The sequence below is a fragment of the Gasterosteus aculeatus genome, chromosome X, assembly GCF_964276395.1.
Source record: "Gasterosteus aculeatus chromosome X, fGasAcu3.hap1.1, whole genome shotgun sequence".
NCBI classification, from domain to species: domain Eukaryota; kingdom Metazoa; phylum Chordata; class Actinopteri; order Perciformes; family Gasterosteidae; genus Gasterosteus; species Gasterosteus aculeatus.
This window is the reverse complement of record NC_135698.1, coordinates 18,327,358-18,355,241: the sequence shown is the minus strand read 5'-3', so window position 1 is coordinate 18,355,241 and position 27,884 is coordinate 18,327,358. Positions and strand designations below refer to the sequence as shown.

Sequence of the window (27,884 nt, the reverse complement as noted above, 5' to 3'; positions counted from 1 at the left end):
TTTATCACGCCTGTAACTGTGTGATTTGTTGGGGGACAGAGCAGGGAGCACATGATGGGGGCTGTATTTTCTACACAGGTTCCTGGGCTGCTTATTCAAAAATCATCATTCCGGAGAGCAATCTCATCTGATGAGCACGCGGGCATTTAACGAGCAGGGCCGCCGACAGGACTGATGTCGGTAAGTGGCTCGTGGGATTGTCTGCGTATGGACGGAGGGGTGGAAATGTGATAGTAATGCGTGTGGGCCTAATCGTGTTGCATTAAGAGACCTGAAGACAATGCTGGATGTTCTCCTCTGGTTCAACATCAGCCCACAGGCTGGATGTCAGCATGGTGCAGTCTCAAGGCTTTGAATCAAGGTCGATGTGAATCGTAGCAGGAGGATGATATTTGCTTCGAGATGGTGAAACCAGCCGATAGTGCGCGCGTGTGTGTGTGCGTGTGTGTGCGGGGAGTCGTGTCCATCCCTGCGTGCTATTTAGCCTACGTAGGAAAACCATATATCCAATTATGTTATCGATGTTTTGGCAGATGGGAACGCGGCGTCCACTTGTGTAACCGGAGAAACCACAACAACCACTTTTGCATGTGCGGCAAAAGTTCAGCGTAATGGGTTTAATAGAATACCACCAGAAATACGTCAAGGGCAGGCGAAGTGCGTGAAATCATTAATGAGCGCTTCAGCACCATGGAGAGGTCATGCTTAGGTCCGCGTGCTGCAGCTACTGTATCGGAGGGGATCCGGATTAATAACCTGCTCGTAATACCATCATCTCATTTGCATTATTAGCTGATTAGCGCTGGATGTTTTTTGGATTGTGTAACAGAGCAATCGCGCGGTTTGTTTTGTGTCGTCCAGTTCAGCTTCATGTTTAAATTAGGGTGTTGACATGCGGCTGGGCGGGTATCAGACCACCGTGTTCAGTGTGATACGTGCGATAGATTCAGTATGAATCATGAATAATTTTTTATTTTTATTTTAGCATTGAGTGTCTGAAGTCAGTGAGAAACACCCATCGCATGTTTTCCAGAACAACAAAAGGGCTTTAAAAGGCTTTTTGTGTCTGACCAACAGTCCCAAAACTCAATGAAGAGAAACGTCCAAATTTGAGAGGGTGGAACCAGTGAATCTTTTTTTCAGATGGTTATTCAAATTGTTGCAGATTGACCGTCACTCAATCAAATGATAAACCCTAATGTCCTCCGTTCTTATTGAATCAATTCAGAGATGGTGCTCGGATGTCAAAATATTAATGCGCTGTCCCACAATCGTTTCCTAAAAGACGACACCTGAATGGATCATAAATCAGACACTTTCAACAACCACAATATAAATGCTTCAGGGATAAATTAAGTAAGTGAAAATATATTTTTGTAGATTAACAATTATTTCACACAAGGAATGATCTGGCTTTCAGTGTATGAAAGAGGTGATTCAAAATCTTGGAAAAAGGCCAGTAATAACACCTAAAATATTGACTCCTGACCCTCTGTGCCCCCCCAGTCCAGGACTCACTAAAGTATCCAAGAAGAGCACCACGGTTTGGTGAGGGAGGCGACTGACAAACCACGGAAGACGTTGAAGGATGATAACGAAGACCAGCGGATTCATCCTGTCCCTGCAAGCCTCTATTACATGAGTTGTGATCCTAGTCCCGAGGACATGGAGGACACCTGCTCTGAGTACGACAACGTGGGCTCTGATGTTGAGCAGGACTATGATGAGGTGCTGCATTTAAACAAGGAGGGCGTTGTGGATAAAAGGTACTACAAGCAGTACTCTCCCGAGGACGGTGGCTTTGTACAGCCTGCAGCAGGGGATAATATTAGTGAGAACAGCAGTGCTGTTGACCAGTTGGCTCCCAGTCCTTGTCAGGGCAAAGAAATATTTGAGGGATCCCGACCAGAGACTAAGCCTCACAAAACAGGCCATCGCTTTAGATCCCACTGTGCTGCGATTGTAGTGGATGAAGATGACAGGGAGGTGGGAAAAGGCCAGGAGAACAGATTTTTCTTCACTGATGGAGATGAGATAGAAGAGGTGCTGGATGGGGCCAAATTTATAGAGGATTTAGAGGAAATGGAGAACACTGTTCCAAGGAGGAATAGCCTATACCAGGACAATGGAAATGAAAGAATTAGGAAGGCAGGTGATGAAAGAGAAGATGACACTCGAGTCACGAGAAACCATAACATCCCAGGAGCCAGAAGGAAGAGTGAGTCCTCCCGCATGGGTGCAAAAGAGAAGGAGAGGCAGGGTAAAGGACAAGGGAGGAAGGTAACCAGAGACGACATGGAGCGTATTGTGTCCGGGATCAAAGGAAGCACGGGCAGCAGCATTGAACAGCGTCCAAAGACCTTGTCAAAGGACTCCAAAAATTGTGCCATGCGGACCAAAGCTAGGTCTGCTTCCAGTAAGCCACACCCTCCTCCACCACCTCGTCACTCCCGCGCTCAGCCCCCTGCTCACACCCAGAAGCCCCCTCCTATCAAGGAGACTCCCCCAGTTCCCAGACCCAGTCCCCCCTCTGCTGCCAGCCGGGAGAGGGAACCAAGGGATATCAAACCATCCCTGGCTGCTTGCCGGTCACCGGAACAACAGAGGGAGCCTTTTGCCGAGAGGGAGAGATGGCCAGAGAAAGACCAGCAGGTAGTCAGTGCAAATAGGGCGAACCTTTTTATCGTTCCCCGTGTCTTGTGTTCTGTGAAATCTACCATCTTAAGTACAATTTTAATTACATGATTTTTGACAAATAGTCCTTTTCTATTTCTCCCCATTGGGTTATCATCGACACAGGACAATATAAACCTTTGAATAAAATCTTGCTGAAGTTAAAGCAGATGTTTGTGTACAACAGGGGGAGAAGCCAAGCACAGCTGTGATACCCGAGTTGATGCCTGAGCCGCCGAGGAGGCCTCCGTGTCCAGAGCTGGTCCCTGAGAAGGACAGCAACACACCCAAGGTTAAGACTCATGGCACAAAAGGAGATATCTTATCAAAGATGGGATCAAACCACCTTTATTATTGTAGTAGTTTTTGCTAACTAGCCTGTTTTTTTACTATCTTTGGCTTTTTTTTATTTTTTTCAATATTTCCTTGATAGGGCTAAAATGTCTTTTCGGCTATCATTGCCATAACAGAGTTGTCCACTAAAGTCTAATTTTTTGACATGAACTTTTTTTAAAGAACACACAGGAAGCTGCTTCTTTCCCCAGCTTTGAGGATGGTAATTATCTCATAATATTCTGCCTAACCTATTTTTCTATTGCAGCACATTACTGTGCTTCACAACGAGAGCCTTTTGTTTCGCTGCATAGTCCCAGGTCCCTGTGAGCCAGAGGATCTCATTGATGGGATCATCTTTGCCGCTAACTACCTTGGCTGCACCCCGGTGTCGTCTGATAAAAACCCATCCAAGTCCGTCCGCATGTCCCAGGCGCATGAAGCTGTCAGTCACATCAAGGTAATCTTTTTCTTTCAGTTTGATTCAGTTTGAACCATATTCAAGTCTGCCAAAGATGCTGCTGCACCGTGTCTTCCTGTGTGTGTGTCTCAAGAATGTAACGACACCCCGAGCAGACGGATGGCTTTGTGTCGTGAAGAACTGATTCGAAGTGGGGTGGCAATCTGGGATTTTCAGCCATTTGAAAAGTTACCTTCAGAGAGACTGCGTCCCCATTCTAAGTGTGCGTTTGCAGGTTTAACAATACCTAGTTGGTTAGAAACAACAATGCTAATGTGCACCTGCTGATGCTTGGGATCCCAAAGTGGCTTTAACTATGGATTTAAGTGGAGTTCACATACTCGTATACGTGTATTGCCGTCTGATTGATGTAAGAAGAGGCAGCAGGCGCATTTCTCCACCACACGGTGGAGCCACTGCATTCCTTTTGTTCTCCCCTGCACAGGTTAGCTGTGGTAATGAGCTGAACGTTTGCATTGTGAGATACAAGTAACGCAATATTAAATGTCTGATCAAAACAATACGTCATGTCTTTCAAAGAGCCAAGATGAAGAATCTCACATGATGACGGAAGTGGATCTGTTTATTTCCACTAAAGCCGTGAAAGTGTTGAATGCTGACACACAGGTCAGTAACTCGCTGTGTGCTGATTCAGATTCCCATCTGTGCTACAGTGATTTTCAGAATCAATGATTAAACATTGTCACGCTTTTTGTCCTGTAGGAGACAATGATGGACAGTGCCTTGAGGACCATCTCCTATATAGCCGACATTGGCAGTATTGTCGTTCTGATGGCACGGAGGCGCTTGTCTCCGGCCTCGTCAGAGGACTTCTCAGACTCTCCCGACGCTGCCAGCGAGGGGAAGAATCAGTACAGGATGATCTGCTACGTCTTTGAGTCGGAGGATGTGAGTGTCTGCTGCTGAACTGCTGAAACATTTGTTGTTCGGGGTTTTCCCCTTTTGTTTTGTTTTAGATCTTTGTCACTGAAACATTGTGATGCTGCTGTCATTTGGGATGAGTAGTAGCCTCTCTGCCCGAACTCACCCCTTCCCCACAGGCACAGCTCATTGCTCAGTCCATCGGTCAGGCCTTCAGCGTGGCCTACAGAGAGTTCCTGCGAGCCAACGGCATCAACCCCACCGACCTGAGCCAGAAACAATACAGTGACATCATCAACAACCAGGAGATGTACCATGATGACCTCGTCCATTTCTCAAACTCAGACAACTGCAAAGAGGTGTGACATTTTATATTTGGCTGCAGGTGAATTGTAGGATTTCCCTAAACATAAATCCCTGCACCACAGAAAGCTTTACAATCAAAATGTGCTTGAAAACGATTGAGAAAGGCTTCCTCTTTGTTGCAGCTGAATGTGGAGAAGCAGAAAGGGGAGATGCTCGGTGTGGTCATCGTGGAGTCCGGTTGGGGCTCCATCCTGCCCACTGTCATCCTGGCCAGTATGCTGAACAGCGGCCCCGCAGCTCGCTCTGGAAAACTCAGTGTTGGGGACCAGATTATGTCCATCAATGAAACCAGCCTGGTGGGGCTTCCACTTTCCACCTGTCAGGGCATCATCAAAGTACGCAGCGTCCCGCAACTCGAGTTTCCGCATCTGCAGTGTTCATTCAAAAAGGCCACTAGAACAAAATATTGGTGGCAGACTAGATAATATTTAATAGGAATGTTTAGGAACATCTCCAAACGGACCTGCCGCTCCCATGTTTTTATTCCACACACCTTTATTAATAAGTCATAGAAGAGTTTCCCAGGTAATCATCAGGCTTGTCCTTTTAAAATGACTGTAAGATGAACTTTCATATGATTTTTTTGGTCCAGGGTCTGAAGAATCAGTTGAAAGTGAAGCTGAGTATTGTGAGCTGCCCTCCTGTCACCACCGTCCTCATCAAGAGACCCGATCTCAAGTTCCAGCTCGGCTTTAGTGTGCAGAATGGCATCGTGAGTAAGCCCTCGTGGTATGCATCATCATGGTGAACTTTAGGATGGGGCATAATGGGAAAGGACCCGCTGTTTTCCACATCCTCAGATCTGCAGTCTGATGCGAGGTGGCATAGCCGAACGGGGAGGCGTTCGTGTTGGACACAGAATCATTGAGATAAATGGTCAGAGTGTTGTGGCTATGGCACACGAGAAGATTGTGCAAACCCTGTCTGTCTCAGTGGGTGAGGTAAGAAGACATCATCATCGTCATGCCACTGATTACCGCACCACACAGATCACTGTACCATACAGGCCTTTTAAAGTTTCAGGCACAGACTTTTGGTTAACTGCATCATTGCATTCTTGCATGGATTTAATCAGTAAATAAAAACAATAAGACACTGTGTTCTTCGTAAGGATTAAATAACAAAGACACATTGGCAATAAGTGTTATTTCAAGGTGTCTTTTCTGCACAATTATTTACACCGGCTGTTAACACACAGTGCCGTTGTTTTGTGTGTGGGATTTCCCCTGATTTCTCCCCGTCGACGCCTCCTTCAAGTCCAGAGAAGCATATTCTTTTTCACTAATGGATTTCAAGGTTTCCTTTGACTCTCGGGTGGCACAGAAAGGAGTGAATTCAACCTGGATTCAAGGGATGTGTTTGGACTGCGCCTCTGAGATTGACCGTGTACTTGTTGTTCCTCTCGTCTCTGCCAGATCAACATGAAGACGATGCCTGCTGTGATGTTCAGACTGCTGACAGGTCAGGAGACGCCTATCTACATTTAGGGACCCTGCATGAATCCACCCACTGTGGTTCTGCATGGCTGGCTGGGTGGGGCCGATGGACAGATGATGGAGACGTGACTTCCTGGAACGAGGGAAATTTATTTTTCTATCATTTGATTTTCTCGGCCTCTTGTTGCAATGCTGTAAAGAACATCCAGTTCTCATTTTCAGGTTTTACCTTGAATTACATTGTCACAATGGCCTTATGATGTGAATACTTTGTCTGTGGTACTGTGCGTGAGGTTCTGGCGTTGAAGAGAAGTAGCTTTATGGTCATGATTATTTTCTTATGAAGAGATAAATTAGTACATTTATTTTTATTTAGTCATTTTTATAATGTTTAAAAATGTACCTCTAGTGTAAATACTTTGGATTACTCAAGGATTTGGTTGGAAGGGCCATATTACTCCTACAGTATATGCATGTTATAAAGAATTACTGACAACGGATTCATTCTCAATCCGATATGATAATCTATTACAGTAAGTATTCAAAGATTGTAATATTATGCTGTACAAAGGCACTAAACTATGTGTTTTATGGTGATGCTGAAGGCCAAAGACACACCTACTTTTCACATGCAGTATTGGTCATCATTACCTTTAGCAGAGCGTACAGTGCAAGAATGTATCACAATATACATTACTGAATGAATGTAATGTTATAAGACACTAAGAATACAATCTTACAGAATCATTATTGTTGTTGTTTTCATTTTATTATGGTGGCCATACATTTTCCTGTATTAAAAATCAATGGTACCAATCCCACAACAAAGGTGTTAACGAACAACGAACTATGTACAAATTAGACCAGAAATCCTGAAGAGACTTACAAAATTCAAGCAAAATTAAACTATAAATACTTTCAATTCTTAATGGAAAAAGAGTTATAATAGAACTATAATCTGTATTGATCAGTACATACACAGTGTATGGATCCCATACAAATTTACATATTTCACTGCACCATGATAATGAACTTTACTTACACAACTATTTACAGTTCATGTCTAACACACAATAGGCTCTCATAGAGCATTCAAGCAGTAACACATTCAGCAGAAATATCGTCAAGCATTAACTTGATCCACAGAGGGAAACCACCAAGGCTTCATGTGTGCTCCTGAAACATAAATAGAAACAAGACATGTTAGTCAACAAGCAAAAAAAGGTGGATGTAGATACTAAATAGATATTACTGTGCAGGATTCATGAGAAATAGGGTGGGGTGGCCACTGTGCTACATCATCACATGAACCTGTACATTTATTTTTATTTAGTCATTTATGTATATGTGTGTATGTTTATGTATGTGTAGAGTTTAAACATTTACTTCTACAGTAATAACTTACAAGGGTTCGGTTGGGCCAAATTACTCCTTCGGTGTGTGCATGTTATTATATTAAGAATTACTGATACCGGATTAGAAGTACGCTCTCCGTGTCGCCACTTACCGCCGTGACTTTTGATGTAAGTGGTAAAACTGTCACTCCATCAATAAAAACGGTGTTCAAGTAGCCCTCCCCATAATACACATCCTCGTCTTCGTAACTGTCGACGCCAACACTGAAGGCCTCTTTCATTTTCTCTGGCATTAGAAAGTCCAACAAGGCCACCAGAGTCCCGATGACGGCACACAGCAAACCTGGGAAACATTTCAGTCAGTAGAAATCTTTTACAGCACGACGCACATGAAGAGAATGTGCAGCTTCTCGTCGTTGGGGGTTTCTCAGTAACTCAGTAACCTACATGCTGTACTCCGCTAATCACAAAGGCACGGCGTTTTATTGTCTATCTTTGATCTGTCTGTCAATCGTGCTGGTCTATGACCTTCCTGGGGAGGGGGGAGGCGGGGTTGAGGGTGTTTCCCCGCTGAAGCTTCTTTTGGCGGGAGTGTCCTTCTGACTGGACAACCAGCAGCTTGGTCACACTTTATTGCTCTTCACAGGAGCAGGAAACTGTCCCTTTTCAGCAGACGTGAGTCATTGAACTCCGGTCTGTACTCGTGGATTGTTTATTCTTTATGATTTTATTCATATGTTAGTTTTGTAATAAATACTTTATTACACGAGGACATTATCGACTAGTTCCCACCACACTCGTCTTTACCTGTAGCCAGGGCCAGCCAGAATGAATGGCTGTAATTGATCTCAAAGGAGTCCGTTCCTATGCAGAAAACACACTGCGGTGCGTTCATGATGGTGGAGAAGGACGCCATGGAGAAGAAGATGAAGGCGGCGGTGGCTATCATCATGTAGCCAGCGTACAGAATGACCGGCATGGTGAAGAGGATATTCGCTACCAACCAGCAGCAAAACGCCGTCCTGTGAACGTGTGCAGCCGATTTAACATTCGTCCCCTCAAACTGAGAATATATGGACACAAGTTCAAACGGGTGGCCGTAGTTATTACCAGAGGGTTGCGGAGGCGTATCGTCCTGAGTATCTGTACTGAAAGATGAGTCCACACGGGCTGCTCAGGGTGAATTTCTCAGCGATGTACAGGATGGGGTTGGGTAAACCTCTCTCCAGGGCTTCCCCGTACTCTTCCTCCATAGACTCATGCCAGCTGAACATCTCATTGTAGTCAATGGTCTCATTGAACTGCACCACAGGATTCCCTGTGAGAGAAAACACTCTTTATGACCTTTATGACAGATAAGAATAGTTTGAATGCATCGAGAATTCCCGATCGTACCGCTGAGCAATCGTTTTACGGATGTGAGTTATTATGAACATAGCCGCGCGTAGCAGCAGCAGCAGTGACTCACCCTTGAGTGTCACATTAATGCCGTAGAGGCCGACATGCAAGCCGATGTCAGCATCAACCACCGCGTTGCTGAAAGACTTGTAGGTGGCATTAGTGGTCATCCTGGCCTCGGCCCAGTCGCAGGTGAAGTTGAGCGCTACAGAGAAGGGACGCAGAGTGATGAGCGGCGGTTGCAGGAAAGGGAGAATCTGGGATTAATTCGACAGCGGTGACGAGGATGTAAAACTCACCGACGATCACCGCGCCGATGAACAAGCTAATAATAATCCGACACATCCAGAACAGCCTCTGATAGGAACACAAAGAGCTTGATTGTTTAGGCTGAATTGAATCAAAAAGGAGCAAAACATTGAATGCGGTGAGTAACGGTTTGTGTGGCGCTTTGCACTCACCGACTTCCCTCGTATCCCGGGCAGAATAAGAAGAAGACTCGCTGCTAGCACGAGAAAAACCAGGATAACGGTGAGCAAGCCGCCACTGAAGATAAAGGAGGTCCTTTGTAGCGGGTAGAATGGGTAAATGTCATCGTAGAAAGTCATCTTAGCTCCTGAGTGAGACTAGACAGTGTAACAGAGAAGACAGTGTTAGTGGCAAGGCTCTCAGTTTCTTCCACAGGCAGACATAGTAGCACTTGTTCCTGGCGGCAGACACGGTATTACTGCCGCGTAACGCGGCACGCCGTGAAGCACGGCCATGTCTGACTCATGTAATGTCAGCGAAGGTTCCCTGACATTGTGTAGCTTCGCTGCAAATAAATGAACTAATCTCTAAACTAAACAAAGGCTTGCCATTTTAGTTTGTCCAATTCACAGCGTAAATCTTGATCTTGATTTTAATGCATTTATTTGAACAGCAATGAAAATGAAAGTTTCAAACAAAACCCTATCGGAAAAAAAATCCAAATGTTCTTTCTTACCTGAAGGATGCAAGACGAGCGCGGCAGAAGAAGAATGAATATTTAGGGACCTCACACTTCTTTTATACTGACTGCCCCTTTTGTTTCCCTGAGGAGGAGGATGCGTTGACCGGAATTCCCCAGAAAAGAGGTGTGATCAAGAAGTAATGCCCATTCCCATCTTCGCCAACGCATGTCTAATGCAGTTTGTGATTAGACGTGCAATACAGGTTAACTGTAGGCATTGCACCTGCCTGCACCTGCTCTTATCTCCCTGCTGCACCTACCACGGTACTACTACACTTCAGCCTCTCCACTAGGTAAGACTCCACCATTGCATCTTCTCCTATCACACATTAACTGATCCAGGAAACATTTGTCTTTAAATGTCAGCTGTAGAATTCAACGTCCTCTCTTGTCTTTCTTGCAAAAAAAAAACAACTAAGTGTGTTATATAGAAATCTCACACAACTGTTACCTTCTGCTTGTCTTCCCTTTCCACAAGTCCTTCGCTCCCCTCGGCTGCAGATCGAGCCGAGGAGCATCTCTCGCTTCGATGGATTTGCGTAACCGGGTTTGGAGTATGTGCGCGGCGGTCGGCTTGGTGCTCATAGTCGGTGAACGTAAGTGGACATCACAGTCAGCGAGCCGGACAAGCGGTAAAAGTGCTGTTTGAACTCGACTTGTCTTAAAACAGAGTCGCGCTGTGATAAAACCTGGGAGGTTCCTCGCTTCGACGGCTGGTACAACAGTTTGGGATACCCCCGACGCGGGGCTGTGGGTGAGTTCCCGGGTTCAAGCACCCCCCAGGAGCCGCAGGAGCCCGCAGTCGAACCCACTCACTCACTCACTCACGGCGCTCTGTGCCCGCGCAGGTTCTCGCCTGGTCCGCCTCGTGCCCGCGCATTACTGGGACGGAGTCTACCAACCCGTCCAGGAGCCGCCAAACCCGCGCAGACTGAGCAGCGTGCTGGCCGGGGGCCCCTCCGGTTTGCCCTCCACGCGCAACCAGACCGTGCTCTCTCTGTTCTTTGGTAAATATATCACGTGTTGCGTTTTGCGTTGAGTTGCACTGTGAGAAAAATACTGAATCCGAACGCAGAATTCACGCAAAGTGAACGTGTTTTGTGAGTTTGGATACTTTCTCTGTTGCGAATGTCAAAGTTGCTTTAAGTGAACTAAGATTTTACAAAGAAAAAAAAAATGTTTTACATAGTTAATCAATTATGTGTTAATATGAAAGTAATCGGTCTGTAGTATCTTATTATTGTAAAATCAAACAAATGAAACATTTCTGGTTTTTGGTAAACGTTTTTTCTAATTGCTTTTATACTTCCTAGGTTATCATGTTTCCTTTGAAATTCTCAACTCAAGAAGTCCTGGGTGTCCACCTGAGTTCATGAACATCCCAGTACCAAAAGGGGACCCTGTCTTTGACTTCGGTGCCACTGGAAAAGTCCTTCTGCCCTTCCAGAGAGGACCGTGGGACAAATACTCCGGCCAGAGCCCCAGTAATCCTCGCACGCCGGTATCAATCTTAATGAAATAAATACTGCATTTGAACAGTATATTAGGATCTGCAGCAGCACTGAAAGCCACTTTGCATTATCCCAACATTTCCACGTTTACTCAAGTGCAGTAATTTAGGAAAAAAAACTATGTATCACACGCAGGTCAACCAGGTGACAACGTGGATAGATGGCAGCTCCATCTATGGCCCCTCTACGTCCTGGTCTGACTACCTGAGAAGCTTCTCTGGAGGGCTCTTGAATTCGAGCCCTGCGGGGAACATGCCAAATCTGTCAACTGGACGCGGTCTCATGTGGAGCGCTGCTGACCCCTCTACAGGACAACATGGACCTGATGGGCTTTATGGTGAGACGTTTTTTCATTCCCTTCAGCAGTTATTTCGAGTAAACTCAAAAGTAGTCAAACACATCTTCCTAAAAGTTGTTATATTGATATTTTGGTGGGAGCTCAATCCAAAACAATGGAGCTCTGCGACATTTATTATCTGGCCTTTAAAGCCCAAAAAGTCAAACGCAATTTCTCTTTCCAAAACTGTAAATGTTTCAGTGCGATGAGGTCATTATCACACACACAAACTAGTTGAATCGATAATAAATCAAACACTATCTGTCGGCGTGTCACTCAAGATAAGATTAAACATGTTTTAGAGCGTGTTTGGCTGAGCAATAAACAATTTCTCGCAAATATTACTTCAGCAATCAGGGTCGTAAGCCTGTGAGGCTTAGTCAAAAGAGGCCCTGCCTGACGTGAGTTATGACCCTTTAATTATTGCGTTAATGGCTTGTCACAGTCATCCCAGTAAATCCGCCTCTCTATAGCAACAGAGGATGCCGTACAGGAGTTGTGAAAGCAGTGTTTTGTTGCTTGTGTTTTTAAAAGGTGTGTAGTTATTATGTGGTCTGGGGGCGGAGGATCTTCTGATGTTGTCACCACTCGGTCGCTACGTCCTTAAAAGCAAACAGCCAAATTAACATTCCTTTTGTGGTCAAAGATCCTAATCAATAAATGCAACATGAGTGCGTAACTACACCTGAAATGGTTTTGACAGACTTTTGTTTGAGTCTTTTTCTCTGATTGCCTTTGTCGCTTGTTGGTTCACATGACGGGAGAGCAGAATTCCCTATAATTTATGCCATCTTCTGTCTCCAGAGTTGGGAAATGCCTGGGCCAATGAGAACACGTTCACAGCAGCAGAGGGTATTATCTGGTTTCGCTACCACAATTATTTAGCTTCCAAACTGCAGAAGGAAAACCCTGAGTGGTCAGACGAAAAGCTCTTTCAAAGCACCAGGAAGACCGTTGTTGCCACATTTCAGGTAGGATGGAAAGTCTCGGCGTAATTCATCCCGTGCTGTTGATTTCATTTGCACTCTGGAGAGAGTAAGGTTTCATCAACATTCGTTGATTTTTTATTAACAATTTGGTTTCAATTTAATGCATTGCACTCACTCACAACTGTCTTGAACTGTAGGCTTTCCTCTTCTATTGAAAACAATGGGTAACAAACTACATTCAAAGTGGGGTTTTTTGTCATATGAAATCAAAAATAGCAAGAGACACGTCACAAACTTAATACATTCATCTTCAGTTTTAGTAGATTGAGAAAAAACTGCAATAAATTCAATCCGTGTTTCTTTGCTTTTTTTCCACAAAGAATATTGCTCTCTACGAGTGGCTGCCTGGATATCTTGGAGACAAAAAGCTCCCTCCTTACCCAGGTGAGACTCAGCCCGAGTGCGTGTACGTACAAGTGGAGGGGAACAGGTAATGCACCGGTGACCACAAGCCGTGGTCGGGTGAGCTGTCGTGGTTTTTGACAAATATGTGCTCTGTCAGCAAAGCATCACCCTTCTTCTGCTGAATAAGCACCCGCAGCTGCAGAAAGTTAAAGGGACAATGATCGCTGACCATTCACTCTTATTTGGTTCTCCTCGTATTTGTTCGTCATTTTCTGACCTCTCTGTACAAAGGTTACCAGAAGTTTGTGGATCCAGGGGTCTCTCCTGAGTTTCAGGCCGCCGCCATCCGGTTTGGCATCACTATGGCCCCACCTGGTGTTTACATGAGGTACTACATGGTTGACGCGCTAACAGTTTCAGTCGTTTTTTTCGTGAACTGCCAATGGGCTGCTGTGATCACTGTCAGAAAAAATCTGATGTGCCAATTATTTTAAATGGAACCCGCTGCATTGGCTCTTCTTTCTTCTGCAGGAACAAAACATGCCATTTTAGAAAGCTTGTCAACACTGATGGCAGCTCATCGCCAGCAATGCGCCTTTGTAACAGCTTTTGGAAACGCCAGGTAAACTGTGATCAGACTTCTGCATTGAAAGCAGACTTCTGTGCCCATATAAACATCAGATGCTCTCTCCACCACTGTCTGACACTGTTTGCTTTGGAAATAAAGGAAAAGTCTTTCTTGAAAGTAATTGCATAACATCTTTATGAGAAAAAGAGCTGGCAACGACGTTATATTTAGTAGAATTATTTGCGGGAAGGATTTGAATCAGGATCTTTGTAGCTTCAGAGGCAGGAAAGTAAAACTACGTGGGGCTCTGAACTCAACACGTATTTTAATTACAAATCCCTTATATGTATTTTTTCAGACTCTTGATTCTCAGTTATGTTTTTCATTTAATAGCCAGTGTTTCCCTAAAGAATATTAGCAATATCTCTGATCTGTTTAATTGTACCTAGAGCGAGAAAACAAGACTTATATGCCTGTGTATTTTGTGCCCTGATGCCACTCACACGCATAGACATACATACGTGTGCTTTTTCCTTCTGTTTCCAGAAAGACGATGATAAGACAACAAGCCAGGACATAGATGACCTCCTCATGGGCATGGCTTCGCAGATTGCAGAGAGAGAAGACAATGTTGTTGTGGAGGACCTAAGAGGTGATAAATCATCCTGATCGTCCGGGGCTTTCCTGAATCCGGAAAAACGTCGTTCAAACGGCAGGCGTTCATTTCTCAACATAACTCCCACATACAGTCAAGCAATCATTAATAAACAATGGGAATCTATAATAAAACCTGTTTTCAGGTTAAACACTAACGTTCACAGCTCTGATCTCATTTGCACCGTGACAGACTTCATGTACGGACCCATGAGGTTCAGCCGGACGGATGTGGTGGCCCTCACCATCCAAAGAGGAAGAGACTTCGGCTTACGTAGTTACAACGAGGTCAGAAAAGCTCTGAATCTGCCTCCTGTCGAGACATTCGAAGATATAAATCACAAGCTCAACAGCACCAACCCGCAGGTAAAATCTGAAAACCAAGATCGATCCACCTGCGTAGAAATAGTGGATTAAATTGTGTTCTCGTGTCCAACAGTTACTCAACGATATTGCAGAACTGTACAGCAGAGACATCTCAAAGCTGGAGCTCTTCCCTGGAGGGCTGCTGGAGTCTCTGGATGGTCCTGGTCCAGTTTTCTCTGCCATAATCTTGGACCAGTTTGAACGAATCAGAAACGGAGACCGCTTCTGGTTCGAGAACAAACAGAATGGGTAAGCTCCTCTTACTTACTGACTTGAAATGAGAAACCTCATATGCCGATCATCTTATTACAGTTGTGATCTTTGGGGCGTTTTCCAGTCTGTTCTCAGATGCGGAGATCGGGAACATCCGCAATGTGACCTACCATGACGTTCTTATCGCGGTTACAAGTGCAGAAAAAAACGACATACAAAATAATGTGTTCTTCTGGAACGATGGTAAATATGCGTGTTTGATTAACAGACAAAACTAGGATGGATTTTGAATCAGTGATGTAATGTTTAAAGGATGAATAAACAAACTATCTGTTGCCATAGGCGACCCTTGTCCTCAGCCCACGCAACTGAACGCATCGATGCTCCCTCCCTGCACCAACGCCACCAGGCTAAACTACTTTGACGGGAGCCAAGCTGGCTTTGGGATAGTCATCGTTGTTTTGTTCCTCTTTCCGGTTGGTCAGTATCACGCCCACGATTTCAAATCCATCTCCTTTTGCACGGCAATGCCTATAATTTACGCAATTCCATTTGATCGTTCTTCTTCCACAGTTAGTTTTCTGGTTGCCTACATGGTCGCGTATCTCCGCAAATACAGGTACAGGAAGTTCCAGAGAAAAAGAAAAGCTGTGGACAGAACAGAGGAGCCGGCTGTGGAAATTACAGGTGAAATATCCTTCGGGATAGCAGCCAGTATGTTTATCACCTGGTATTTGACAATAAGCATGAGCTTTTATGGTTTAAACATATATCTTGTTAACTAAGGAACGCTAAATTATCGTACCTTCAAAAGTGACAGTGAAACCCGATTGGAAGCCATTTCCCACCCGTAGTCCCCGTCATCACCCAGAAACCCGTCTTGCATCGTTTCGCTTTCGCTCTCCAGCCCACGAATGGCAGGGCCACAGGAAACCTCTGCAACCCGTCAGCGTGGAGCTCGATGAGAAGAGGAGACTGCAGGTCTTTGACCGGTCCGGGTCGGCCCACCGCTCCCTCAATCTGCGCGACCAGGACCACCTGGACATCCTTCTCTCCAGCGACCGGCAGCAGAAAGCTCTGCTGCTCAAAGTATCAAAAGAGTACGACCTGGTGAGCGGCGGTGGGAGTGGGGGAGAGATTTACACCCTCGGGAGAAAATCGTTTTTTTTAATATCTCTTATGTTGCTGCTGTTGCATTTTGCGTGAGTTTAAACATCAAATACATCAAATGCTTTTCTCCATTTAGCAGGATTCTGCAGATGTACCTGATATAAATCACTTTTATCTCACTCTACTACAAATCCAGGTGCTGTTTTTTGATGACGAGAGCAAACGCGCGGCGTTTGTCAAGTACCTGCGCCCGGGGGTGACGGATCCCGCTCAGGAGATTAGAGTGGTGGAGATGAGAGAGAGGGAGCTGCTGAAGGAGGCTTTAACCAAAGAGCAGAGGGCTCAGATTGTGGAAACTTTCATTCGACACGCTTTCTCTAAGGTACCGTCAGCCTCTGGACTCTTACCTCATCCTCCGGCGACAGCAGATTTAAGCTGGGCCACAGCATGTCGTCAATCCTTGTTTGAGGTCAAATTAGGTCTGACCTCCAACCAGAAGAACTAATTGTCGGTTTTGATGGTAACCTCAGCTAACGTCGGAGATATTACTAATAACACACCCTCTGCTGCACAGGTCTTGGAAATTGAGAAGAGTGACGCTGGAGACATGAGGGGCGTTTCCCACAAGAAGGCCAGAGAGGTTCTCGAATGCGAGCTGGCAGCGTCTGAGTTCGCCGATGCTTTAGGCCTCAAGCGCGACTCCCTATTTGTTGACTCCATGTTCACACTCGCCGATAAAGATGGGAACGGTTACCTCTCCTTCCAAGAGTTTCTCGATGTGATGGTTATCTTTATGAAAGGTACACTTGAGGTGTTGTGTATCTAGTGTGATGGAATGAAAATAGTACACGATGTTGTAAATAAAAATTGGACCTTGATTCCAGGTATATGGTTATTTTGAGGTTAAACAACACAGATATATTTGCAAAGACTTTACTGTAACTGGCCTGAGGATTTGAGCCGACATTTTTATATTAGTCAGTACAGCTTTTACAGGATATTTGTTAAAAAGTTTGATGTCACAGATCAGTCTAGTCCATTATGTCATTGGCGATGTTTGTATTTAATTAGGGTCTCCTGAGGAGAAATCTAAGCTCATGTTCTCCATGAACGACATCGATGGAACTGGTTTCTTATCAAAGGAGGAATTTGCCCGGATGCTCAGGTTTGATCAATCTTTCCTTTTGTTTCATTCCTGCAGCAAGTTTTTTTTTCAGTCTGACATCTCTGCCCTTTTGATGTGCTGCAGGTCTTTTATTGAAATCTCCAATGGGGCTCTGTCTAAGAGCCAGGCAGAGGACGGCATCGAGGCCATGATGCTGGCAGCGGGCTTTGATGAAAAGGAGAACATCACATGGGAGGACTTCCATTTCCTCCTGCGGGACCACGAAAAAGAGCTGCAGTTTGCCCAACTCAATGTCAAAGGTTGGATAAAGTCTTACGTAAGAAGATCTGTTCTTTAAGTCCTCACTTCTCTGACCTTATCCAATGAAATGAATGCGTCTGCTGCGTGTGCAGGGATGGAGAATCGGGGGAAGAAGCGGATGAGCCGAGACCAGAGAGTGTCCTTCATCTGTCCAGGAAACAGGTCAGAGAACAGGACACGGGCTGTGATCATTCATCCAGAACCACGGCTTCTGCTCACCGCCGTTAAAAACAATGTGTCCGCTGTAGTTTTGTCCCTTACTCCTTTCATTTAAATACCCCAAGTGACTATTGTGACCCAGCTTACGGACTTTTTTTTTTGTTCGCAGCAGCAAGGCGGATGGACAGGAGATACGCAGACGGAAAAAGTTGGTTGCATATTTATTTTTGCACATATGATGCAACTGCTCTTGAGTATCCTTTGAATAAAAGCGGATGATAATTGTGAATACTTTCAGGTTGGGTGTCAACACTCCAAATGTCTATGTGAAGCCCAAGCGTGAGCAGTACATAAGAAACCCAATCCAACAAAAGATCCAGCAATTCAAACGCTTCATTGAGAATTATCGCCGCCACATCGTGGTTTTCGTCGCCGTGTACGGCATCACAGCTGGCGTGGCGCTTGAAAGATGTTACTGTGAGTAGAAATCCTTCCTCTCCATGTCAATGTGTTGCAGTCCTCGGCCTCTCGCCAATCGTCTTTGACCTAATTAAAGACATTGCTTCCAGACTACGGTTTGCAGGCCGATTCGACGGGTTTACCTCAGACTTCGATGGTGGGCGTCATCGTTTCCCGTGGCTCGGCTGCCGCCATCTCCTTCCTGTTTCCCTACATGCTTCTCACCGTGTGCCGCAACCTCATCACATTTTGCCGAGAGACATTCCTGAATCGCTACATCCCCTTCGACGCGGCCATTGATTTCCATCGCTTCATGGCAATGACCGCCGTGCTTCTTGCAGGTCTGTAGCTCAGAGGAGATGGAAAGCAGGCGGTGGATGATGGCGGGAAGTTCACCCGTTTATTTGTGCTCACTCTTATTTCTGTTCCAATTGTAGTTGTTCATAGTTTGGGCCATGTGTGCAACGTCTACGTCTTCTCGGTCAGCAACCTCAGCATCCTGTCTTGTCTGTTCCCCAAAGTATTTTTGGACAACGGGTAATTTTTTTAATATCTGCCTTATTTTATCAGCTATGTTTACACTCTGTGGAGAATGTGTGTCGCTGAGTACCAGTGTTTTTCACGTTAGGTCTGAACTTCCCCTGAAGTGGTCATGGTGGTTCTTTGAAACTGTTCCAGGTATTGTAGGATATCGTTTTTACGACATGGATTGCTTGTTAAATTGGGATTTAATCATATTTCTTTTGGTCTTCTTTGTCCTTTTCCCAGGAATGACTGGCGTATTGCTTCTTCTCACTTTGGCAATCATGTATGTTTTTGCCTCACACTTTTTCCGTCGCATCAGCTTTCGTGGATTTTGGATCACACATTACCTCTACACCGTTGTGTACATTCTAGTAAGTACTTATCCGACTTCAATGTACCCAAAATGCACCCTGCCTTCAGGTGCCTTGAATCACAGTTCTTTCTGCAAGTGATGATGATGTTGGCTTTGTCAACAGACTGTTATTCACGGCAGTTTTGCCATGCTCCAAGAGCCCCGTTTCTACATATACTTAATTCCACCTGCACTGCTCTTCCTGCTGGACAAACTCATCAGCTTGAGCAGGAAGAAGGTGGAGATCCCCGTGCTCAGAGTTGAGCTGCTACCTTCAGGTGACTCTTCTGGAAACTCGTCGAAATGTCTTGTGTCTCTTTTACTTGATCTTGGCTAACTAGGTTTCTATTTTCCATTGACTCAACTAAAATCACGTAATGCATTCAAGCTCACACGTCCCCCGGCTTTCTTCCTGCAGGTGTGACACATCTGGAGTTTAAGCGACCGCAGGGCTTTGTGTATCGTTCAGGCCAGTGGGTTCGTATTGCATGCCTGATGTTGGGCACAGACGAGTACCACCCATTTACACTGACGTCAGCCCCGCACGAAGAGACGCTGAGCCTGCACATCAGGGCCGTGGGGCCCTGGACCAGCCAGCTCCGAGACCTCTACACCGATGAAAGTCTGCTCGAACTTGGAGACTATCCAAAGGCAAGTTAAAGCATTATTTTGTGCGTGTAAATGGTTTTTTTCTTTTTTCTTCTTGTCGCTTTTAATTTTATCCGTACTTTATTTCACCCTCAGCTGTACTTGGATGGCCCGTTCGGAGAGGGCCATCAGGAATGGATTGACTTTGAGGTGTCTGTTCTGGTGGGAGGAGGAATTGGAGTCACCCCATTCACCTCCATCCTAAAAGACCTGGTGTACAAGTCCTCCACCAAGTCCAAGATTCTGTGTAAAAAGGTACCACTTAAAAACCCTACCATGCATTTAGTCATGATTCCGTCCGTGAGGGATTATTGATTTGTGCAAAAAGCTCACTCTTCATCTCTTTTCTCGCTTCAACATTGAAGGTTTACTTCATCTGGGTGACAAGAACACAGCGTCAGTTTGAGTGGGTGTCAGACATCATCAGGGAGGTGGAGGAGATGGACACCAAGGAGCTGATATCAGTCCACACCTACATCACGCAGGTGGCCGAAAAGTTCGACCTCCGCACCACCATGCTGGTGAGTTACAAGTCAGGGAAGAGAAGGTTGACTGAAATAATTACACATACTTCCAAATAAGTATTCTTTTTAGTTTTTTAGTTGGGAGTTAGGTGGTATAATATGTATACCACTCTCAAATATTAGCTCGGTGTGGGTGTGTGAGAGGGTGTGCTGGGAACCGCAAGTTTGGTGGTCTGAGTCGCGGCTGCCCCATGTCCCATGTCGAAGTGTCCCTGAGCAAGACACCTATCCCCTAATTGCTCCCCAGGCAACAATGTTAAAAGTCATGGGTTAAAATGCAATGTTGCTTTGGATAAAAGCGTCAGCTAAATGACCTGTAATGTAAAAAATTTGATAAATATGAAGGTGGTTAGCTTAGCATAGCATAAAGACTGAAAACAATGGAAATTGATAAGATAACAAAATAAGCCTATCAGTTGCATAATAGTTGCATAGATAGATAATTCCGCACAAAACCTAGATGTACAGATTAAGAAAAACATGATATAACAAGTTCCACTTAGTCTGGTCTTAAGCTAGCTTAAGGCTTAAGTTTAGCTAATAACATCTTCCCAAACTTTTCTGTCAATAGTAATGAAATCCACCAACGATCCCTCACCCTTGTCTTTCAACAGTATGTGTGTGAGCGCCACTTTCAGAAGGTGTGGAGCCGAAGCCTCTTCACCGGCCTGCGCTCCGTCACTCACTTCGGCCGGCCGCCGCTGGCGTCCTTCCTCAACTCACTGCAGGAGGTTCACCCCCAGGTCGGTCCGTCATCCATCTTCGCCTGCCTCGTGTTTGTTGGAAACGTCGGCCAATACATCAGCCTTCTTTGTAACTTGTGTTATTGTCTGTAGGTGGGTAAATTCGGTGTATTCAGCTGCGGGCCACCCGGACTGACCAAAAACGTGGAGAAAGCTTGCCAGCAGATGAACAAGATGGATCAGGCCCAATTCCTCCATCACTATGAGAACTTCTGACTTTCCTCTTTGATTTGGACGAGCGGCAGTTAGTGACAAAGTCACACTATCACAGAGCGCAATGTAGGAAGTTTTGATTATGTATGTGTACCTGTTAGATGTGTATTCTTTCCTTCTATTTTCTGTATTCATTAATATTATTGTTGTACATTTATTTCAATTACAGATGACAGATGATATTTGTTATTTCTATACAATACATGAGTACATTCACAAGATAAGTGAAATACATTTGACATTTTATTTGTTGTTTGACACAGATATGTAACTGCCGCCACCGGTCGTGTCTTTGTTCAGTCGATTTTATGTCATTGATTTCTTGTGTTTTGTTTGAAATATGTGAAACAAATAAAATCAGAGTTGCAACACATGTCAGAAGGACTCAGAAACCATGTGTGTACCACGTCCACAGCAGCAGCAGTAAATCTCCTGTCTTTGTAGTATATCAGATTATATAAGGACCTGTGGGATTTTGTGCAGTTGCGTTTCTCTTAATCTTCTGTTGTCTTCTTCTAGTGCTGCCTTTGGACTGAATCATGCTTTATTAACACAAAATCGGGGGGACAAAGTTTTCCTGGATGCCACATGAATTCACTCCATGAGTTCACAAGTTAATAATCTAGAGACATTTTTCAGTTATTACACATACAGTACCTAAGGTGCTACTTCTTCACTGTCCCCAAAAAATAGCTCTACACATTTGTTTGCTTATCAAATACACCCAACATAAATGTAAGAAGGGTGTATGCAAATATTTGATTAACTGAGATGATTTCAATGGAGGCCCATAACTCCCAAGCAGGATACTCAATAACTCAATCTGAGGCGCATGAGGAAGAAGACCACACTTCCGTGTGTGTGCTACCAGGCAGACATCCACTGAGGCATTAAACTTGTCCCAGAGGCACCAGGAAGTTTCTTTTTTTTAAATCCTATTGACTCAAAGTAGATTTGAGTTGGAGCATGAGCTTGTTGAGGAACGCCCTGCTCCGGTCACGCACACCCGGCAGTCCAGTTCCACCGTAGTCTAATGTTCTAATGTGTGGCCCTCTAATCACAAGCCAGAGTTACATAAAGAGAACGTTTGCTGCTGCCTTCAATTGGCCGTTTCTGCAATTCGGAATTCTTAAAGACATTCTTAAATTCCACTGCAAATTGTTGTGTGCTATACAAACATAGTCATTGGCCTTCCTTGCCTTGCTGCAGAAATTCACCACAGCACCTCATAATATTGTAAAAGTCACATTATAAAAAGATTTTATGAGGTATCATAATATTCTTTCCTGATAAAAAGAAGGGTTGATATTGACACAGTAATTCCAATATACATTTTTATTTCTCCTAACACCAGCGTACTTACTGTCAATGGCATGCAAATATTTAGTTGCTGAATCTGTGAAACAGTTGTAATTACGGAACAAACTGATATTATCTTCTATTTGCAATTGCTCATGCTTTTATTCAATTTTCCAACTGCCCTCAATATAATCTCAATTAATCAAGTCTAATCGGATATCTTTAAGATACGTTTATGCAGTTTAGTAAATAGGATTGAGATAAAAAGTAAAGAAAAGAGATTGCCTTAGATGCATTCAAAAAGCAGATATTGATACTGACATTCGTGACATGTTTTTTCTCATGTGAGCATGTTTGCCAACCTTTGCACAGCTTCCACACAATTGGTCTTGTGTAGTGATTATAACTTGGCAAACAGTAGGAGATTTCCCAGAACAGTGAGGTCCTCACGAAAGCGTACAACTCAACTTCTGAGACATAAAAGCAAAATAAAACTGCTGATAAGAGTGAAGAGATTACACGAAGTGCGCGCGAGTGGAACTCCCCCAGATAATCTTCACAGGGAGGAACACCGAAGATCTCGGGAAATGAAGCAAGAAGAAGGAACCTGCAGCGTCTTCACTGGCACGATAGAGCGGTTGTTATCGGAACGCCCTCAGGTTGAGTCTAAAAAGTAAATATACATAATGTCATGTTTACTCATAGAAAATGTTCCTCAATGCCAGCATAGTAGTTAGCCTGCGTGAAGATGAAAAGGGGACACTGGAACAGATACTCGGCTTAGGTCAATAAAGGTCACAGATGACTGTTGAAATCAAGACTCAACCTGCTTGTTCGTGATGCGGAAGTAATTCGGTGTAAAGCTCTGCCTTTGCCGGTCAGCAAGGATGACACGCAGCAACTGATATGCAAACCGCCAATCAACCGCTATCAAATGTATTTTCAGGGAATGGTTTGGCAGTGACATAAAATGCAGTGGTTAATCATTGACAAAAGACAAACACTACCACTTTTATTTAATTATTAATGATAAGAATTATTATATTACTTAGCTGTTTGTCAAATCGAGCAGGTATTTCCCGAAATTTCCCGAGAATTTCAGTGAAAATACCCTCCTTACATTACTTCCTCCACTGCAGCTCAGTAAGGAAATACAATCTGGGGAAAAACAAAGGATAATAAAAATGTCATTTTGAAAAGACTACGGTATAGTTTACAAGCATTTTATTTTGTCTTCTCCATTGTTCATACTCTTTTTTTGGAGGACTTTTAACACGTGGGTCTGAGGCCAACTCGTACTGGTCAGTTAATAAACGTGTAAAACGGACACAGCGTGATTTACTGTAACACTCACTGATCAAATGGCACCCTCTTCTGGTAAAGACTATTGGGCATCCTTCGTCCTTTTACACGGCAGCTGGTTGAAATGTGATTCAAGGTCAGCCGGATTTGTGCCGCATTTTTTTTTAGAATTTCCTATGCAACGCCTTAAACTTCCCTTTAGATGCCCTTGTTCCATTCCATGACACGTTGATGCTTTGCCTTAAAGCAAAGCCGACATCTCGACGTACTGGATCGACGCCCACGACAGAAGCGTTTCATCTTGCTTTTATTGAGTGTCCCGTTCACAGCGACGACCATGAAAGTTCGCTGAGCTGGTCTGTGGAGCAGTTCGGTGCCTTGCTCAAAGGCCGCTTGTTTCACAGAAGATCTGAACCACACAAGCCTCCTATCGAAATTCCCTGATGACTTTGGGTTCAGCATTACCCGAAATAACTGTGCTGCAAAACACAACTTAAGTAGCTTAAATCTTCCTACAGGACAGGCCAAAATAATGTAGTGTGTTGTCTGCGCAGTGGTGAGCAGTTTGCATCGGTAGATTAAGAGTCTGGTAATCTTCTTAGTTTCGGTAAGTACCTAGCTAGAAATCAGCTACGGTCCAGATTGTCCCAGATAAACAACTCAGACAATAACAAAGCGAGGCTCGAGGAACTATGCGGCATTGTGGCCTCACTGGCGTGAAATATGCACCTCCTCCACTTTGGGAACCGTGTCGACAGAGCCGCTGAAGACGTTCTGGCGGGACTCTTCAACTGGAAGATGTTCGGCAGCGGCACGAAGAAGTGGTTTGTGAAGAAGCAGAAGAGGCAGAAGCAGACGTCTGGCCGGAGGCCATGCACCGGGGGCAGGAAGAGATGGGCCTCCAAGATCCTCAAACAGCACCGGCAAAAGATCCTCCGCGAGCTGGATGTCAGCGCGGTGCTTCCCTACCTGGTGTATGATCAGGTTTTCTCACTGGTGGAGTACAAGGAAATACTGGGACAGGAGTCCAGCAAGAAACAAACAGAGATATTCTTGGACCGTCTGTCCTCCAAGGGGCCTGCTGCATTCTGTTCGTTCTGCTCGATTTTGGAAGAAGTGTGTCCTCACCTGCTGACTTCCTTTCTGCTGGATGAGAAAGGTACAACCATTGATTAACCGCTAATTGCACTGTGGGACATTTACTGTGAGGAAATGAAAACAAACCAAAGGCAACACAAAGGGAAGAACGCTACTCTGCAGTAAGACCGCCACAGACTAAAAGCCTGTGAAAATAGCTTCTTAAATCTGGATGGCTGAGGGGATTATTGAGCCGCCAGCGATCCCGACTAGTCTCTGCCAACATATGGCCTCAACGTGGCTGTAGTCTCCACCGACCTGTCTGCGCCCCACGACTCCAAAGCAACGGGCTTCGAATGTATTTACAAAAAAGAAAATGACCCGCATTTACAGCTCGGTGTTATTTGTGGATAGTATCCCACAAATATAATCTTGCAAATCTTCTTGCGTGTTGGAGGGGAGTTTGTGTGAACGTGCAGAGCCATAAAGGGGGTCTAATATATTCATCCGTTCCCACAGATGGTGGCCCAGGAGAGGGAAGGAACGGGGGACTCCCAGTGTCCACTTACAGTCCAGGAGAGCAACGTCTGTGCTCCCCTCCCAAGTACACCGACCCCGTGTTCGACTCCAGGTGAGAGCAACTTTTCACTGCTTACAGAGAAGTAGCACAAACAGAATGCTTTAATGTCTGTGTGTCAAATAAAAAGTCTTAGTGATGTGGTTAAATCGAGAAGAGTTTTTTTAGGATTTTGTTTTTTGCACCAAAAGAAAAAACAGGCTTAAGAAAATTGTTCGTTTTTATTGTCATAAACCATTTTCTTTTTATTAATGGATTCATTTAGGCAACAAGCTCTGCCTGGCATTTTATCTCTCTTTCTTATTTTCCAAATGTAAAGTCCATCCTGTCTAATCGCTCTACATGGCTTGTGTGCAAAACGTGGTTGCTAACCGCGCTGCTGTGTTGGACGTGCTGCTCTGCATAGCAGCACGTCCAGAATGATGGATGTTGTTGAATCGTTGCATCAATGTTTTGCTGCATGATTTCTGCTCTGTCCTGCTGTGCATGCTGATGTTGTTGCTTTTGTCACTACGCTGCTTATTGCCTGATATCCCTTTACCCGTTCCGTTTTTGTTTTCATTGCCTCAAAAGCGTCAAAATATTGGCTGCCTGATTCTCACAGGATTATTTACAGTAATGTGGATTACTGTATGTTGCCCTTATACGTTCATAAGAGAGGTGGTGAAAAGATATCCTTGATATTTAAGAGGAATAAAAAGTAAACGCAGCGTGCAGATCCACAATATTAAAAAACGTAATTTTCTTCTATAATTTAACCCCTTCTGTCATTGGACTAATTCGGCAAAAATTCTCTTTCAGAAACAAAAACCTTTGCAGCATCATATTCAAGTTTTAAAATGGTGATTTAAAAAAAAGAAGAGATTAAAATGACATCTGCGGGGCAATTCTTTTGTGCACGACGGCGGCAGCAGTCCAGCACCGTGCAGAGTCCTGTGAGGCAGATTTTGCCACCGTGTGTCAAAGCCTGTGAATGCATCGTGACTAAGTGTTGGTGTGTTTCTGGGTGGGTGTGTGTGTGTGTGGACCCTCCGAGGGTACCCTTGACCCAACCGACACAGCAGGGGGAGGGGAGCAGCAGGGAGAGAGAGTGTATATATATATTTCTGTGTGTATATACGTCTGTGTGTGTGTGTGTGAACGCCTGCTTGGACGTGATGCCCGAAGTGACGGAGCAGACAAGCTGATATGCTCCTCAGACCGTTAAGAAGTCCTTAACGTATGACAGCTAAGTCAGCGTTAAGAGACAGCCATACCAGTGGTGTGGCCCTGGGCACTGACAGACAAACACACACACACACACGGACACACACAGACACACACAGACAGGCTGACAGAAACAGAACAACGCACACAACACAGCATAGCTGAACACACAGTGTGAATATTCACAGAGCCTGGACAGGAGATGCAGTACGCTAACAAAGCAATGTAAGTCCTCTTAAAGAAAAATCTCAGAGTTGGATTCTTCATTGGAACATTTGCCAAAGACTTTTGAGTACAGCTGGTGCAAAGGGGGAATGATTTTTGCCGCTTGTTTTGTCTTTTACGTCTTCCTGCTTGTGTGTTAGCTGCTTCTGTGATAATGGACGAGGTTGATCGCATGTGTGCGAAGATAAAAACAGCGTCATCTTTTGTTCATTCACTCTCAGGAGAAGCAGGACAGAAACAGCCTCAAGTCATTAATGCTCAGCTTCAGAAACGTGTCTTCCAGCATGTGTCCCCGTGAGACAGGGTGAAGCGTGTCCTCCGCCATGCTTGTTACAAATGTGGAAATGACCTGGGAATATGTTACTCGTGGCGAACTGTTTCTCCACGCGAAGCTGCATGCAGGTGTTTGCTTTCCACACTCTCCTGATCCGCAGCAGAAGAGCAGATTGATTGTCAGCTGAGGGGGTTCAAAGAGACGTTGTGTTTATTACTTTGGCTTTTCGTGTCCCCCCCCCTCTGGTCAGACTCCGGCTGACTGAGAGCGAACATGCGGCATTTAATCACATCTCTGGGCTTCCGTCTTAAAGGGCACAAAGGAGCCGTGTACCACCAGAAGAGCAGCTGGGGAACCGAGGCGAGGCTGAATCTCTTTACAGCCGTGCCGTTTTCACGGGACTGTTGTGGTGTTCTTTAAACTAAAATATATAAAATATAAAGAGCTGATTTACGTGCATTAAACGCTCTATTTTTTAGTTTCATAGCTGCAAGCTACATCCCTACAGAGGTTCTGAGCGTGATTCACCAGGATGTGCCGGCCATGTGTTTGGATCTGAGGCCTTATATGTATGTGTGAGGCTGCAGAGATGATGTAAGTCACCGTGCCTTCGTCCATAAGTGGAGAAAATGAGATGCTGGCAGGTCGTGGTGGAGGAGGAGAGGAGGAGGAGGAGAAGGAGGAGGAGAGGAGAGATTAGCCGGAGCTGTGAGGTTGTGCTTCTCTGTGCTGATGACTCACCTCGCGGCACATGGAGAGGGAAGCACTGCGACAGCACCGAGGTGTGACTGTGTGCGCGTGAGCGCGTGTGTTTCATTACTCTTGTTCTTCTTGGTGCAGTGCATTCGTGTGAAGATGACTTTCTCTGTGAACTTCTCCTTCTCTGTT

The 27,884-nt window shown here is 44.8% G+C and overlaps 4 protein-coding genes and 1 long non-coding RNA gene across 23 annotated transcripts in view; 3 read left to right on the top strand and 2 right to left on the bottom strand.

The window, feature by feature from the left end:
• Positions 1-21: 21 nt before the first annotated feature.
• Positions 22-6,897, top strand: apba2a (amyloid beta (A4) precursor protein-binding, family A, member 2a). 2 transcript variants are annotated; one of them, XM_078083311.1, is made up of 12 exons: positions 22-180; positions 1,507-2,652; positions 2,861-2,965; positions 3,190-3,229; positions 3,321-3,466; positions 4,007-4,093; positions 4,190-4,375; positions 4,528-4,707; positions 4,837-5,049; positions 5,307-5,426; positions 5,515-5,655; positions 6,130-6,897. In XM_078083311.1, the coding sequence occupies exons 2-12, from the start codon at positions 1,639-1,641 to the stop codon at positions 6,199-6,201; spliced, it is 2,304 nt and encodes a 767-aa protein (XP_077939437.1). In that variant the 5' UTR covers positions 22-180; positions 1,507-1,638; the 3' UTR covers positions 6,202-6,897. The 2 variants fall into 2 exon arrangements, with proteins under 2 accessions (XP_077939437.1, XP_077939436.1); XM_078083310.1 differs by lacking the exon at positions 3,190-3,229 and having other exon boundaries at positions 3,275-3,466.
• On the bottom strand, positions 6,883-10,412 carry duoxa (dual oxidase maturation factor). Its single transcript, XM_078083313.1, is given in 9 exon segments — positions 6,883-7,326; positions 7,658-7,848; positions 8,313-8,527; positions 8,616-8,823; positions 8,974-9,108; positions 9,203-9,260; positions 9,365-9,529; positions 10,346-10,373; positions 10,375-10,412. Coding segments are annotated over 9 exon segments (1,050 nt in total). The 3' UTR covers positions 6,883-7,314.
• Positions 10,380-21,407, top strand: duox (dual oxidase). Its single transcript, XM_040163442.2, has 33 exons — positions 10,380-10,490; positions 10,565-10,648; positions 10,743-10,901; positions 11,208-11,395; positions 11,541-11,742; positions 12,547-12,713; positions 13,052-13,115; positions 13,368-13,464; positions 13,608-13,698; positions 14,191-14,296; positions 14,492-14,664; positions 14,738-14,913; positions 15,002-15,120; positions 15,220-15,357; positions 15,451-15,564; positions 15,785-15,987; positions 16,184-16,369; positions 16,562-16,787; positions 17,059-17,152; positions 17,237-17,412; positions 17,506-17,575; positions 17,742-17,780; positions 17,871-18,049; positions 18,142-18,372; positions 18,469-18,568; positions 18,660-18,709; positions 18,800-18,927; positions 19,033-19,186; positions 19,327-19,559; positions 19,653-19,811; positions 19,922-20,077; positions 20,695-20,823; positions 20,917-21,407. The coding sequence occupies exons 1-33, from the start codon at positions 10,424-10,426 to the stop codon at positions 21,037-21,039; spliced, it is 4,581 nt and encodes a 1,526-aa protein (XP_040019376.2). The 5' UTR covers positions 10,380-10,423; the 3' UTR covers positions 21,040-21,407.
• Positions 21,408-22,355: 948 nt separating this feature from the next.
• On the bottom strand, positions 22,356-24,914 carry LOC144383788 (uncharacterized). Its single transcript, XR_013451234.1, has 2 exons — positions 23,690-24,914; positions 22,356-23,493 (listed from the first exon to the last, which is right to left on the bottom strand). It is a non-coding gene; the product is annotated as an uncharacterized LOC144383788 (long non-coding RNA).
• The window catches only part of tjp1b (tight junction protein 1b), a 54,092-nt gene continuing 50,489 nt past the window's right edge, over positions 24,282-27,884 (top strand). For all 18 annotated transcript variants that reach the window (XM_078083290.1, XM_078083282.1, XM_078083275.1 and 15 more), the window contains exons 1-2: positions 24,282-24,796; positions 25,234-25,345. In XM_078083290.1, the coding sequence (XP_077939416.1) occupies positions 24,361-24,796; positions 25,234-25,345 (548 nt within the window). In that variant the 5' untranslated portion in view covers positions 24,282-24,360. The remainder of the gene's footprint in view (positions 24,797-25,233; positions 25,346-27,884) is intronic.

Coding starts and splice junctions, on each gene's coding strand:
- apba2a (XM_078083310.1), top strand. CDS start 1,639: ATGAGTTGTGATCCTAGTCCCGAGGACATGGAGGACACCTGCTCTGAG. Junction 3,467..4,006: donor AAGCTGTCAGTCACATCAAG/GTAATCTTTTTC, acceptor TGTCTTTCAAAG/AGCCAAGATGAAGAATCTCA. Junction 5,050..5,306: donor CCTGTCAGGGCATCATCAAA/GTACGCAGCGTC, acceptor TTTTTGGTCCAG/GGTCTGAAGAATCAGTTGAA.
- duox (XM_040163442.2), top strand. CDS start 10,424: ATGGATTTGCGTAACCGGGTTTGGAGTATGTGCGCGGCGGTCGGCTTG. Junction 12,714..13,051: donor CCGTTGTTGCCACATTTCAG/GTAGGATGGAAA, acceptor TTTTCCACAAAG/AATATTGCTCTCTACGAGTG. Junction 19,187..19,326: donor AGTTGAGCTGCTACCTTCAG/GTGACTCTTCTG, acceptor TTCTTCCTGCAG/GTGTGACACATCTGGAGTTT.